Genomic DNA, 15990 nt, shown 5'->3' on the forward strand with positions numbered 1-15990 from the left:
AACTCTGTGAATGTACTCAGAACCATTGAATTATACGCTTTAAATGAGTGCATTTTGTGGTGTGGAAATTGTATCTCACTAAAAATGTTTAAATTGTACATAGTACTGAATGTATCTAGAAAGTTCTTAGCTTGAATTTTTGAGGATTTTGTAGATTCAAAAAGATAATTAAATTATAGGTACTCTCGGTGTTATTTTTTACTTCAGGAAATTTTAGCCAGTGTAATGATTAAGAATCTGGATACTGGAGAAGAAATACCTTTGAGTCTTGCAGAAGAGAAACTGCCAACAGGTATTAATCCTCTCACTCTACACATCATGAGAAGGACTAAGGAATATGTAAGGTATGGCCTAATGTTATTATTTATCATTTGTAGTATTTCATTCAGAGTGGTGAAAAGTTCTCTGTTTATGAACTATGAGAGTCCCTAATTTGGTTTCATTCAGTCTTCTAATTTTAAAGTTAGAATTAAAATTAGAGTTAGTTAATGTATGTATTCTTAAACTTTTTTCTCTCTCTTTTTTAAAATGAGCTTTTTTTTTAAGATTCCACATATAAGTGATATCATAAAGTATTTGTCTTTCTCTGTCTGATTTATTTCATTTAGCTTAATGCTCCCAAGGTCCATCCATGTTGTCACAAATGGCTGGATTTCCTTCCTTTTTATGGCTGAATAATATTCTTCTGTGAGAGTGTGTGTGTGTGTGTCACATTTTCTTTATCCAGCTTTGTTCTCAAGGTTGTACAATTACTTGGGGGAAAATATATATATATATCTTAAATCTCATAGTATTTGGTTTGTCTTCTTTTAAAATGATTTATATTGGATTGGCCAAAAAGTTTGTTCGGGTTTTGCTATAACATCTTACAGAAAACCCGAACAAACTTTTCGGCCAACCCAATATTATACTAGAGACAATATTAGAACACATGAAGCTAAAAAGCCATGTGGGATAAACTCCTGGTCTTCTGAAACCTTGCTTTAAGGATCAGAAATGTTATAAATAATTGTATTGTCTTTTTAGGGTCAGAAAGTGTCTTTAGAGTGAGGTGATTGACTTTACTGTGAGATGTATGTAGAACTAAGAAATAATATCTGTGAAAGCAAAGCTTTCACATGATGTGCCTGGTAAGTAAGGAGGGAGATATTTATAAGTTAATGTGTCATTTCTGTGCAGCATGTTTTGCCCAGCAAAAAGCCTTGTTTGTGTTAGGTTTTTCTTAAATTCCTAAATTGCATTCATTTGCATTTTGTACATTGCACCTTGCTTAAAGATTCTACTCTATGATCTTTCAGGTCTTTAAATTCTCAGGGTCATCATTTAAATTAAACTTATATAAAGCATGTTAACATTTTTTTCTTACACTGATTAGCTAATTGTATACTAAGTATACATAGAGATTTTTGAGAAGTATTGGGGAAATGGCTTCTTATAAAATGACTACTTCTTCTTGTAGTAATGATGCAGCACAGTCAGATGATGAAGAGAAGTTACAGTCTCAACAAACAGATACTGATGGTGGAAGGTTAAAACAGAAAACGTGAGTTACAGTACATCCCTTTTCTTCATTTCAGGCTTTTATTTAAAAGAAAAAAAATATATATATATATATGAGAGCTGCCATATTTTAAATCTATACTCTGTCCAGTTTATATGTCCATCCACCACTACCACTCCCTGCCCTCAGGCAATGGATTATGAGTTCCTTGAGGCTGTCTTGGTCATTTTTATAGCATCTGACATACAGTAAATGATCAATACATTTTGCATCATGCTTATATTTTTCTGATGGTAGGTGCCAGAAGTGTTGGTAGAAGAACATGATTGTCCTTGAAGTTGCTTTTTCCATTTCTCATCTCTCCAAATCCTATTTCTTTCTAAACCCAACTACGTGAGATTCTTCCTGACTACTCCAGTTCATAGTAAAGTTTTTCCTGTTCTCAATTTCAATGACACCTATTGTCTACGTAACTTACATTTGCTGTTTATATTTTATATTATCTTAAACTGTTTTCTGATTTTAAAAAATAAGATAAATACATGTTAAACAACTAGACCATATGTTGCAAAAGGATTTTGATCACACCATTCTTCTTTTTCCCCTATAAAAATCTAGCACAGTGCTGGACATGTAGGTTTTGCTTGATTATACACAAGTCACTTAATTGGCAATAATTCAGTCTAAGGCCTAAAATGAGCTCTCCACTCAAGTCTGATCTTTTCCTAGTGTGGCAAGTATAGCAAAGAAAGCATTGAGATTTTTTACAGCAGGTATGCCCACAGTGGAGGTATATGATAACACCTCAGCTATCTGGACCTTGGCCTTCGAGCAATGGCAACTATCAGGAGCCGGAGAATTAGAATTATTCAGGAGACATATAGACATCCAGGGAAGATGTCACTTGCTCCATGCACTAAAGCTCATTATTTTTTAAAAGAAAAGCTCCTCAGGTTTATTCAAAGCCTTTATACTTACTTCTTACATAATTTCTAAAAATCTGGTCATCTGGTATCTGATCTCAGAGCAAAATAGAAGCAGCAAACTGACATGTAAATCAGCACATAAGAATGTCAGATAATACTCTGATTGCAAGAGAGGAATCAGGAAAATGATAGAAAAGGACTCACACATTGCACAACCATTTCACATGGCAGTGCTTTCAACTTCTTCTCATGTTGTGACATACAGAACATGATATTATTTGCACTGAACCCTGGGGTAAACTGATGAGGCAGCTGATGGCCAAAAGAGACTGGCCCAGGGTTCTGGTTTCTCTGGGCCCTACCCTGTTGCCTTGAAGGCTGAGAGGGGAACCAATATTATGGCTCACTTGCAATCCATTTGAAAAGCCTTGAATGTATTAAAGAATAGTAAAGATGGTAACTGACCCTATTTATTAAAGAAAGAAACTTATCGAGCATTAAGTGCCATTGAAGAGGGCACAAAAGTATGTATTTTAGAAATGTTCTCATCCAAAATGATTAAAATATCTGTTTTCTTGCTTAAAGTAGTACTAAACCTATAGTTAACCAGAAAATATAACTTCAGAGTTATAGGGTAGCAGAGACCTTATTGTGATTTTTAAAATGGTTTATCTGTTTTTAATCTCTATATCTGTATTTAATCTCTGTAGCACAGATATAGAGAACAAATTAGTGGTTACCAGTGGGGAGAGGGAAGGGGGGAGAGGCAAGATAGGGGTAAGGAATTAAGAGGTACAAACTACTATGTGTAAAATAAATAAGCTACAAGGATATATTGTACAGCATGGTGAATATAGCCACTATTTTATAATAACTTTAATTTTTATTTTATATTGGAGTATAGTTGATTTACAATAGCATGTTAGTTTTACAGGTGTACAGCAAAGTGATTCAGTTATACATATATCCATTCTTTTTCAGATTCTTTTCCCATATAGGTTATTACTCAATATTGAGTAGACTTCCCTGTGCTATACAGTAGGTCCTTGTTGATAATCTATTTTATATATAGTAGTGTGTATATGATAATTCCAAACTCCTAATTTATCCCTCCCCCCTACACCTTTCCCCTTTGGTAACCGTAAGTTTGTTTTCGAAGTCTGTGAGTATATTTCTCTTTTGTAAATAAGTTCATTTGTATCCTTGTTTTTAGATTCCACATGTAAGTGATATTTGTCTTTCCCTGTCTGACTTACTTCACTTAGTATGATAACCTCTAGGTCCGTCCATGTTGCTGCAAATGGCAGTATTTCATTCTTTTTTTATGACTGAGTAATATTCCATTGTATATATGTACCACATCTTCTTTATCCATTCCTCTGTTGATGGACATTTAGGTTGCTTCCGTGTCTTGGCTATTGTGAGTAGTGCTGGTATGAACATTGGGGTGCGTGTATCTTTTCAAAGTATGTTTTTCTCCAGATATATGCCCAGAGAAGTGGGATTGCTGGATCATATGGTAGTTCTTTTAGTTTTTTAAGGAACCTCCATACTGTTCTCCATAGTGGCTGTACCAATTTACATTCCTACCAACAGTGCAAGAGGGTTCCCTTTTCTCCACACCCTCTCCAGCATTTATTGTTTGTAGACTTTCTGATGATGGCCATTCTGACCAGTGTGAGGTGATACCTCATTGTAGTTTTGATTTGCATTTCTCTAATAATTAGTGATGTTGAGCATCTTTTCGTGTGCTTTTTGGCCATCTGTATGTCTTCTTTGGAGAAATGTCTATTTAGATCTTCTGCCCATTTTTTGACTGGGTTGTTTGGTTTTTTTTGATATTGAGCTGCATGAGCTGTTTTGTATATTTTGGAAATGAATCCCTTGTCTGTCACTTCGTTTGCAAATATTTTCTCCCATTCTGTGGGCTTTCTTTGTTTATGGTTTCCTTTGCTGTGCAAAAGCTTTTAAGTTTAATTGGGTCCCATTTGTTTATTTTTATTTTTATTTTCATTACTCTAGGAGGTGGATCCAAAAAGATCTTGCTGCGATTTATGTCAGAGTGTTCTGCCTATGTTTTCCTCTAAGAGTTTTGTAGTATCTGGTCTTACATTGAGGTCTTTAATCCATTTTGAGTTTATTTTTGTGTATGGTGTTAGAAAATGTTCTAATTTCATTCTTTTACATGTAGCTGTCCAGTTTTCCCAGCACCACTTATTGAAGAGGCTGTCGTTTCTCCAATGTATATTCTTGCCTCCTTTGTCATAGATTAATTGACCGTAGGTGGAGTATAATCTATAAAAAGTTTGAATCACTACATTATACACCTGAAACTAATATAATATTATAAATCAACTATACCTCAGAAAAAAAGGTTTACCTGGGAATTCCCTGGCGGTCCAGTGGTTAGCACTCCGCACTTTCACTGCCGAGGGCCCGGGTTCGATCCCTGGTCAGGGAACTAAGATCCCACAAGCCGTGTGGTGTGGCCAAAAAAAAAAAAGGTTTATCATCTGTGTTTTATGATTATCAAAAGTAATACAGAAATGGGTAAAAAAGAAAATGAAAGTCTCTCATACTCGCACCCCCAGAAATAATCTTTAGGTATGTTCACCATAGAATTTTTTTTTTAATTTATTTATTTTTGGCTGCATTGGGTCTTCATTGCTGTGCGCGGGCTTTCTCTAGTTGCGGCGAGCGGGGGCTACTCTTCTTTGCCGGGTGTGGGCTTCTCATTGCGGTGGCTTCTCTTGTTGCGGAGCACAGGCTCTAGGCGCGTGGGTTTCACTAGTTGTGGCACGCGGGCTCAGTAGTTGTGGTGCACGGGCTTAGTTGCTCCACGGCATGTGGGATCTTCCCAGACCAGGGATCGAACCTGTGTCCCCTGCATTGGCACGTGGATTCTTAACCACTGTGCCACCAGGGAAGTCCCCACCATAGAATTTTTTCTCACAAAAGTGAAGTTATACTGTGTCTATAGTTTATTGACTTTTTTAAAAAAATACCTATTATGTAATGGACATCTCTTCATATCAGTACCAGTTGTAACATATTGTAGTCTTTCTGTCAGTTAGACATGGGAGTTTGGTGCTGCAGATAAAATCGTTAGGAAGACAATCGTAGTCTCTACCCTCATAGAGCTTCCAGTTAAATAAGAAAAACAGACACTAAACATGTAATTACACAGATAAATCTAACTATGTTTGTAGTAATTACTATAAAAGAATATATGGGGTGCTATGGGAGTGTATAACAGGAAAATCTGTTCTAAAGAGTCATGGAGGGCTTTTTTAAAAGAGAGCTATTTGTTCTGAGACCTAAAAGATGAGTAGAAATTAGCCAAGGGAGAAGTGTTCCAGGCAGAAATAACTACCCATCCAAAGGCCTTGAGGTGACTAAAAGCTTGGTACATTTCAAGAACTGAGGTTAGGGCTTCCCTGGTGGCACAGTGGTTAAGAATCCACCTGCCAGTGCAGGGGACACGGGTTCAAGCCCTGGTCTGGGAAGATCCCTACATGCCGCGGAGCAACTAAGCCCGTGTGCCACAACGACTGAGCCTGTGCTCTAGAGCCCGTGAGCCACAACTACTGAGCCCATGTGCCACAACTACTGAAACCCACGCGCCTAGAGCCTATGCTCCACAACAAGAGAAGCCACCGCAATGAGAAACCTGTGCACCGCAACAAAGAGTAGACCCCGCTCGCCGCAACTAGAGAAAGCCGTGCACAGCAACGAAGAACCAAAGCAGCCAAAAATAAATAAATAAATTAATTCATTAATTAAAAAAAAAAAAGAACTGAGGTTAGTCTCATTTATTTTATTGCATTCCATTGTAAGGATATACCATAACTTATTTATCCATTCCTCTGTTAGTGAAAATTCAGTTTATCTCTACTTTTTATCTATTCTAAACAATATTGCAGTGAACATCTTTGTATATATGCTTGGCACCTTTTTCAAATACTATCCTAAATTTCATGAGCTCCCGTGAATTGGTAAAAATTTACCCCTGGTCTGTAAATTTTGTTTGGTTTTAAATATCATGTATGGTGCTTTGTTTTTTATAATTTTAATATATGAAATTTGAGACTTAGATAATTGAAAAAGCAATAAATAAGTCCTATTTATGCAAGCCTGAGATGCATATTTGCATTACATTGTGTTTGGGAATACCTACTGGGAAAGCTCAGCCTAACTATATTGCATGCTAATACCCAAATGGAAAGAGAAGGGACAAGGGGCATCTTAGGCTACCAAAGCATTTTATTTTATAAGTAAATACCTCTTTACAGTTTCTTTGTATTGGTAAAATATGTTCTTAAGGATGACTCCCTAGAGCAGTCTTCTCAAAGCAATTCTCTTGCAGATTCATGGCCTCACCCCCAGACCCTCTAAATCACATGTTCCGGGGATGGGGCCCAGGTATCTGCACTTTAAAACACTCCTCTCCCACTCCGTTCCCACCAAGTGATTATTATCCACCACTGAAAACTAGTGCTCTAGAGGATATGATATTGTACACTGCGGGGAACTGCCTATATTTCCTTTGTAGCCATATTGATTTGAGTATATTTATTCCATAGAACAAGGGATTTGGGAACTCAAAGACCTACTATGTATATACAAAAGGAGTTATTTCAAAATGATACACTTTACCAGTCACAGCTCATGAGATTTTCTGTGAATTGTTGAACTTTTACAGTTAGTTGAGTTAATAAGAAGTAATTTGGGTTGGGTTTTTTGTTTTTGTTTTGTTTTTTGGTATTTTTGTTAAGGACTCAACTAAAGAAGTTCCTAGGAAAATCAGTAAAGAGAGCAAAGCACCTTGCTGAGGAATACGGTGAACGTGCTGTGAATAAAGTTAAAAGTGTTAGAGACGAAGGTAAGTGAAATAGAACATTTCAACTGAATACTTAATTGATTTGTGATCATTTAAATTTAGCCTGTAGTTTGTAAGAAGCATTCTATTTTATTGAAAGTAATAAACCTTAATAGCTAATATCTTAGCATTTCAATAAATCATGTTACTCTCACTATCAATTTTATGAGTGGGAAGAAAAATGAATTTATGCATCTTAAACATGAATTTGTACATACTTTGTGACTAGCAACCTGGAAGAGTTGAGTGTTCAGTAATCAGTTGTAAATTCGTTTTGTAAGGCTATTTAGTGTTTATAAATATTCTCAAAATTAGGTAAATTTTCTGAATTTCCACACCTTAACTTCCTATGCCTTTGTTATAATTGTGCTCATTTGTTTTATTTAATAAACACTTACATAGTATTTATTCTGTGCCAGACACTGTTCCAAACACTTTCACCTGTGTTAACTCATTTAATCCTCTTAAAAACTCTATGAGGTAAGTACCATTATTATCCCCATTTTATAGATGAGAAAACTGAGGCACAGAAAGGTCAAATACCTTGCCCATAGTCACACAGATAATAAATGGCAGAGCTGGATTTGGACCCAGGCAATCTGGTACCAGATTCCATGCTGCTAACCAATATGCTATTTAGTAATAGACAGATTTTGCTTTTCCAATTAATGAATTTTCTTGGTAAGCAGTACTTATGAAAATATGACAGTAGCAACATCTACATTAGCTAGTGATGATTTCTATTGCTTTTCTATTCAGTGTTTCATACTGATCAAGATGATCCTTCATCAAGTGATGATGAAGGAATGCCATACACAAGACCAGTTAAATTCAAAGCAGCACATGGCTTCAAAGGACCTTATGATTTTGATCAGATCAAAGTGGTACAAGATCTTAGTGGTGAACATATGGTAAGCAACCTTTTTATTTTTCAGGATTGATTCTGTTTTCATTGAGAGAAATACTTTGGTTTCTATAAAGCTGATGTCTTATGTATGTAATTTTGCTAGCCTGAGCCATGAAGAGTGAATTGATAATAATATGATTTAATGAATAGGTAATGCAAGGTCTGTCTCTGAATCATTGTTCAAGAAGTGACTTATTGAATAAGTAAACTCTAGGCCTGTATTATTAAGAAAGCTATGCAAACTTTCTTTTACCAGAGAAAGGTACCAAACTTTAAAGCAGTTAAGGGTGATCTGTCACTTTGAACAATGTTTAAAATGCTCCCTGGTATATTTTAAATAATTTATACAAATATTTCAGAAGCTCAATATATTTTGTAAAGTGACAGAACAAGGAGAGAGGTAGAGGTACAAGTTGTCTATCAGAGTTAAAATGTACCAAAGTAGATATAAAGTTCACAAATACATTACAGTTACCCCCTGAAAATGCTAGGAATGCAGGGAAGGCAGTAATAAACTCAGAACTGGGTAAGTGATACTGTTGGTCTTTGATCAGGGAATCTACTTATCTATTTAGATTTTAAATCTAAAAGTTAGCTTACACATATCAGTTGGCAGCCAGATTTGACTTTACTTTGGTGCTTATAATCTACACATAAAACGTTTGAGTTGTATAGCACAGGGAACTATATTCAATATCCTGTGATAAACTATAATGGGAAAGAATATGAAAAAGAATGTATATGTATAACTGAATCACTGTGCTGTACAACAGAAATTAACACAACGTTGTAAATCAACTATACTTCAATAAAATAAATTTTTTAAAAAGTTTCAATTGATTATAGTAACTTCCTTAAGGAATCTGATGAATTTCCTTGTACTGTATTGATTCTCTTTCATTATTTCCAGTTTTAAGTAAATCTCATTGCAGTAGGCTCCAAATGACAAATTTCTTAACATACTTGAATTTTGTGGAAATGAATGTTATTCCAGTAAATAAACTGTTACCTCTAACTTGGATGATCTTTTTGACCTGCATAGATGTGTGTTATAATAGTGGTTATAACAGTATTTGTTGTAATAGGATTTGGCCTTTCCAATTTAAGCGTTCACATTCTTTACCGTGCCTGCCCCCACACACACACATACTTCCGCACTGTTTTTAGTACTGTCTGTCTGGGAATTTTAGCCATATGCTGCAAAACCTTTTTTCTGGAGAGAAAAATAGAATGAGACCACACCATTCCAACACTTCTAAATGACCAGTGCTGTGAGGGTCACTGCTAAGCTGGGCCTTATTCTTCCCTCAGCCCTGGTCAGGAGTTGTTATTGCTATTCTGAGATCTGTGCCCCCTCCTATCCCACTCGCCCTCATATTCAGCTAGGAGACTGAGGACCCCAGACTAGGATTTGTTCTTTTGCAATGAAGGTTTCTGGCCACCTCAGATCTCCCATTTCCATTAATATGTGGACAAGGTTTGGGGTCTTGAAGTTGTTAGTTTATTTTTATTTTTTAATAAATTTATTTATTTTATTTTTTTAATTTTTGGCTGCGTTCAGCCTTCGCTGCTGTGCGTGGGCCCTCTCCAGTTGCAGTGAGCAGGGACTACTCTTCGTTGAGTGCACGGGGTTCTTATTGCGGTGGCTTCTCCTGTTGCGGTGCCCGGGCTCTAGGCGCACAGGCTTCAGTAGTTGTGGCTCACCAGCTCTAGAGCGCAGGCTCAGTAGTTGTGGTGCACGGGCTTAGCTGCTCCGCGGCATGTGGGGTCCTCCCGGACCAGGGCTCGAACCCGTGTCCCTTGCATTGGCAGGCAGATTCCTAACCACTGCGCCACCAGGGAAGCCTGAAGTTGTTAGTTTAGATTATGCAAACTGCAACTATCTTTTCCCTCTCTTCTTTTTTTTTTTTTTTAAATTTTATTTATTTATTTATTTATGGCTGTGTTGGGTCTTCGTTTCTGTGTGAGGGCTTTCTCTAGTTGCGGCAAGTGGGGGCCACTCTTCATCGCGGTGCGCGGGCCTCTCACTATCGCGGCCTCTCTTGTTGAGGACGGAGCACAGGCTCCAGACGCGCAGGCTCAGCAATTGTGGCTCACGGGCCTAGTCGCTCCGTGGCACGTGGGATCTTCCCAGACCAGGGCTCGAACCCGTGTCCCCTGCATTGGCAGGCAGATTCTCAACCACTGCGCCACCAGGGAAGCCCCTCCCTCTCTTCTAAAAGTCCCTTTTTGTGGTATTATAGCATCATTGGGCTATTGGCCTTAAGTGGTGTTAGTTATGTGAGCATTATCTTAGTGTATAGTAAGTCCCCTACATACGACCCTTGAAGTTGCGAACTTTCAAAGATGAGAACATGCGTTCACATGTCCAATCACGTAAGTTAGTTCATGTGTCTGGCGTACATTGTCACGTGTGTGCATCTTCTACAAGTGGTTGTGTTTTTGTGTACTTTACGGTACTGTATAGAGTACAGTAGTACAGTATCTTTATTTCAAGCCCATGATGTCCGGAAACAGGCGTAAAAGCAGCGGTGATGCAAGGAGATCAGCTCGGTGCTTTGTGACCACCTAGAGGGGTGGGATGGGGAGGGTGGGAGGGAGGGAGATGCAAGAGGGAAGAGATATGGGAACATACGTATATGTAGAACTGATTCACTTTGTTATAAAGCAGAAACTAACACACCATTGTAAAGCAATTATACTTCAATAAAGATGTTTAAAAAAAATTTAAAAAAATAAGTGCAAGAGAGACAAAAAAAAAAAGCAGCAGTGATGTAGCTGGTACTGTACTGTGCTTTTCAAGGGGTACTGTACTGTAAGATTTTAAATGTTTTCTTTATTTTTTGTGTGTGTTGTTTATGTATTATTTGTGTGGAAAGTATTATAAACCTATTACAGTAGAGTACTGTATGGTTGATTGTGTTACTTGGGTGCCTAGGCTGACATTTTACGAATGCACTCTCGGAATGGAACTTGTTCATATGTAGGGGATTTACTGTATGTGTAATTTGGCATAATTTTTTTCTTTGGCTTAAAAACAATGTCTCAACTTTTAAAGTAGTAACTCTGAACCTTCCTTTGTTTTCACAGGGAGCTGTTTGGACCATGAAATTTTCTCACTGTGGCAGATTACTTGCCTCAGCTGGACAAGACAATGTAGTAAGAATATGGGCTTTAAAAAATGCTTTCGACTATTTCAACAATATGCGGATGAAATACAATACTGAAGGTATTTTTCATTTATTGGTGGGTTTTAAAAAACCTGGAGACATCTGGCATTTTTACATTTTAGGTATAATGATACCCTCTTATCTGGCAATCATTTGCAGCAACCACGACTTTCCATAAAAGCCACAAATTTAAAACAGAAGTCAACAGCAAAAAGCATCTAAACCCAGTGAAAAAAGCTACCACAAAGTTTTTGACATTATCTCTTTTTAGGTGTACTGCAGAGTTAAATTCATCAACTACTGAGAACAAAGTTATGTGGTTTCCCTTGGTAACTTTCACTTCTATCTTAGGTTAAAATGAAATATCTGATTAATCTAGAAAAAGAATGAGAATAGTGTATACATCCAGTAAGTAAAGAATGATTAAGGAAACATAGCCATGGAAAGTAAATGTGATTTGTCAGTACATCAAAGGGTATATGAAACTAGGTTAAATGGAAAAGAGAAACCCCAGAACTTGATGTGTATACACAACGATTACAACTATGTAAAGTATTTCTGTATCATGTTATCAGCAAAGTGTGTAAAATTGATGTAAATAGGAGCTTTAAGTTTATGGGATTCTTTTCTTGTAATTATTGTCATTATTTAACTGCAGTACATTTTCTCCACAAACCCCTCACCACCCAGTCATCCAAGGCTGAACACAAGAAGTTAAGGGATGGGAGAAATGAGAATAGAGGTAGTATGGGCAGGAGTATAGAGTGGAGTTGAAGCAGCAGTTTGAGGAACACAGAGATCTAGGGAGAGCCACTAAACTGGCCAGCGAGGCCCATATACTTTAGTAGCCCCATGGGGTTGTTTGCAATATGTTATAGTACATAATTCAAGATGATGATGACTTGACAAAAAGTAAAACTATGTTTATTATACATTTATTGCCCTGCCTGGAGCAGAAAGACTATTTTCAGTGGCCATTGAGACTTACCCCAGCCCAGACCCTTCCTGCCCCTGTATTCATCTTCCTGTTACGATTGGCAAGAATGTCTTCACGATGAATAATGAGGACTTAACAGTATTTTTTTAAATTGGGGAAATGGTTAAGCCATTTTATAAATACTTTATATAAAAATGATAAAAACAAATATTTTGGTGCCTAAGAGTTAACGCTTCGCTTATTTAGAAAAATATATTTTTCCAGAATGATGTGTTCTATGACTTTTAATTAGGTGTCACTGTATTATTATTTCTGATTGATGTTTTGTGTGTGTGTGTGTGTGTGTGTACACTTGTATATATACGTGCCTTTTTACAATTATTATGTTGTTTTAGGACGTGTGTCCCCATCACCTTCTCAGGAAAGTCTAAATTCATCAAAATCTGATACAGATACGGGGGTATGTTTATTATTTTATGGTTACTATTGTTACATACTATGATTTTTTACCATAAAGTACTTTATTGTTTATCAGATATTACAGGTACATGAAAGCATTTAAAATTGAGATGCATTCGAAATGAGAGTTTTTTTCTATTAGAATTGGTAAGTGAAAAATTGTGATGTTTAAAGATTGTCAGACAGTAGAAAGCATTTAAAATTGAGATGCATTAGAAATGAGAGTTTTTTTCTATTAGAATTGGTAAATGAAAAATTGTGATGTTTAAAGATTGTCAGACAGTAACTAATATTGCTCAAGCTACTATACTAATGTAAACTTAAATAAAAAAATTCCCTCCCCTCAAATCCATGTTAGATATTTTAAAAATAATAATAGTAACGGACACCTGAATTAAAGGTAATTAAGGAAAGAAAAAAGATATTGAAATATTTTCATTTTTCCATCTTCTTCGTTTAATAAATGTTTTATCCCAGTGTCAGGTAGTTTAAGATATCTTAATGATTTTCATTTGGTTTCAGAGCTGGAAGGTTAAATATAACTAGTTTTAAACCTAAAAACCGGAATGCAAAATATTATTCTAAGCTGTCCCTGTGCTTCTTGTATATTCAGCAAGGCAAGGGCAATGTAAACAAAGAGAACCTAAAATGTCCACCTGCTCAACAGTACTTTCCTGGGATTTCATTGGCTCTCTAGCATTTGACACTAATTTTTCCCTACTCTAAACATACTCCTCTCAACTTTCCATGCTTCTGTTTTTCCTTGTTCTCTTCCTATATCCCTGCTGTCTCTCCCTCTTCCACCCCCTAAAATGTTGCTGTTTCTCTGGGTTTTGTCCTTTGGCTATTCTCAGTTGACATATTCACTCGCTACCTCCAATCCTGAACTGGCTTTAGCTCCATAATTCTTGTTTCCTTTCAATAGCTTTATGTTTTTTAAACAACAGTGAAATCTTATTGTGCATGCTGCCCTTTTCACATAATAGTATATATAGGCTCTCTCCACCTACACGTTCTTTAAGCACATCAATTAATAGGTCTGAAACTAAACTCCCTCAACAAATGTTTTTTGAGTGCCTGTTACATGTGCCAGACACTGCTAGATTCTGCAAAATCAAATGAGACTTATTTTCTGGCCTCAGGGGGCTTGCTAACTAGTGAAATAGATATATCTGCAATTATAGTATTGGATGGTAATACTCTGTAGATGATACTACACAAGTATACAAGTTAGTCTTATGAATCAGGGTGTCAGGAAAAGCTCCCTGGAGGCTTTGAACGAGGAATCAACTATGTGAGGGAAGGAAGGGTCGTATCAGAACAAATAGCAAGTGCAAAGGCATGGAGGCTGAAACGACATGGCATGTTAAAGGTACTACCTGGCTGGAGCAAAGGGTGCATGTGCGAGAGTTGGAGGAAAGGTAGGCAGGATTGGTATTTTCAGTGGCTTTTTGTGTTAAACCAAAACATATGAACTTTATCCTCAAGGCACTAGGGGAAGATGGGCTTTGAGGGGTTTGGGTCAGAAGCTGAATTAAAATGTTCAGATTTTTGTTTTGGAATGAGCATTCTCATAGCAGTGTAAAAGATAGATTGGATGGGGGCTCCTGGCTAGAGACAGGGAGACCACTTAAGAGGCTCTCAACCCCAGAGAGAAATGGGTACTTCGATTATGGTAGATTATGATAGCAGTGAGTCTAGAAACCATAAAGAGGAGCTGAATTTGAGAAATATAAAAGAAGGACTTAATGACTGACTACCTGGGGTAGTAAGTGAGTAGCCTAGGATGATTCCCAGGTGTCCAGCTTGAGCAACTGGCTAGATATTAATGGTCATTCGCGGAAATAGTTTTATTATTATCTACCCACAACCCTGCTTCTCCTGTTTTGAGCCTTCTTTAATGGCATCAACATCCATAAGTTACCTTTTTAACTCAGAAACACTCTATTACTTTTTCTTCCTTACCCACATACTAAATTAGTTAAAAATTCTATCCACTCTACCTCCTCCTACAAATGCCCATGGAATCTGACCCCTCATTACTCACCTCGTCTAGGTCCTTGACACTCATTTAAATGCTTGCTGTAGCCTCCTAGTTGGTTTTTCTGTCGCTGGTCTCTACTGCCACCAGCTTTTTTTTTTTGGCCACACCACGTGGCATGCGGGATCAAACCTGTGCCCCCTGCAGTGAAAGCATGGAGTCTTAACCACTGGACCTCCAGGAGATTCCCTTTTTTTTTTTTTTGTCAAAATACAGATCTGTGCCATTTTGTGATTTAAAGTCTTCTGGTGGCTCCTTGTCACCATTCTTCCTGATATTACCTCATCTTACCTTTTTAACTCAGCTCTAATTCCCTAGTACCTGTGCATCCTACTTGCCATGCCAGATATAGGTCTGTATCCTAAACACTCTTTCACTTTCATGTCTTTGTTCATGTTGTTTGCTTTGCCAGGAATTCCCTCCCTGTCCCCTTTCCTTACAGGGCAAAGCCCTACTCATCCTTCAAGATTCAGCTCAAATATCTTATCTTCTCTTATTATTTTCCCTGAATCAAGCAGATAAAATTGTTCCTCACTTGTGTTCTGACAGTACATCATATGTACTTTGACACTGATATTATTTACCATGCCTTCCTTGGCAGTTTGTCCCTCTGGCTAGGCTCAGGGCTGATTTAAGGCAAAGAACTGTACTTCACAGATCTTAGTATCCTTGGAACCTAACCCCATGCCTGACTGTGGTAGGCCTAAATCAGTGTTGAATTCCTGCTTCCGTGCCTTTCATTCATTCCTATTCCCCTTATCTGGATGCCTGTGGTCTCCCTTTTTTCTACTTAAAACTTGCCCATTCTTCAAGGCCCACTTCCTCCATAAAGCCTTCACTGACTAATGTAGCAGTGAAAATTTTAACCACTTTGCTTTAGGGGAAAAGGATTTGCTTTTATTAGTTTAATTTACCATAAAGTTTCCAGGCCTTGATTACTATTAAAAACAGAGACTATTTGTACTATCTTATATTATGCTTATTTTAACAATCCTACTTACAGATTCTTAACTACTTCCATCCCCGCCCCCCCCAAAAAATACCCCTAAGTAACTCCCAATCTTGTTTGAATAGAACACCTTTTAAATGAGGAGCATAGGGACTTCCCTGGAGGTGCAGTGGGTTGGGACTCCGCGCTTCCAACGCAGGGGGCATGGGTTCTATCCCTGG

The 15990-nt window shown here is 37.3% G+C and overlaps 1 protein-coding gene across 1 annotated transcript in view; it reads left to right on the forward strand.

The window, feature by feature from the left end:
- The window catches only part of WDR44 (WD repeat domain 44), an 81846-nt gene that overhangs the window by 36964 nt on the left and 28892 nt on the right, over positions 1-15990 (forward strand). The window contains exons 7-12 of the mRNA XM_036839914.1: positions 208-344; positions 1460-1543; positions 7203-7309; positions 8066-8217; positions 11304-11442; positions 12716-12780. Coding sequence (XP_036695809.1) covers positions 208-344; positions 1460-1543; positions 7203-7309; positions 8066-8217; positions 11304-11442; positions 12716-12780 — 684 coding nt within the window. The remainder of the gene's footprint in view (positions 1-207; positions 345-1459; positions 1544-7202; positions 7310-8065; positions 8218-11303; positions 11443-12715; positions 12781-15990) is intronic.

The sequence above is a fragment of the Balaenoptera musculus genome, chromosome X, assembly GCF_009873245.2.
Source record: "Balaenoptera musculus isolate JJ_BM4_2016_0621 chromosome X, mBalMus1.pri.v3, whole genome shotgun sequence".
Taxonomy (NCBI): domain Eukaryota; kingdom Metazoa; phylum Chordata; class Mammalia; order Artiodactyla; family Balaenopteridae; genus Balaenoptera; species Balaenoptera musculus.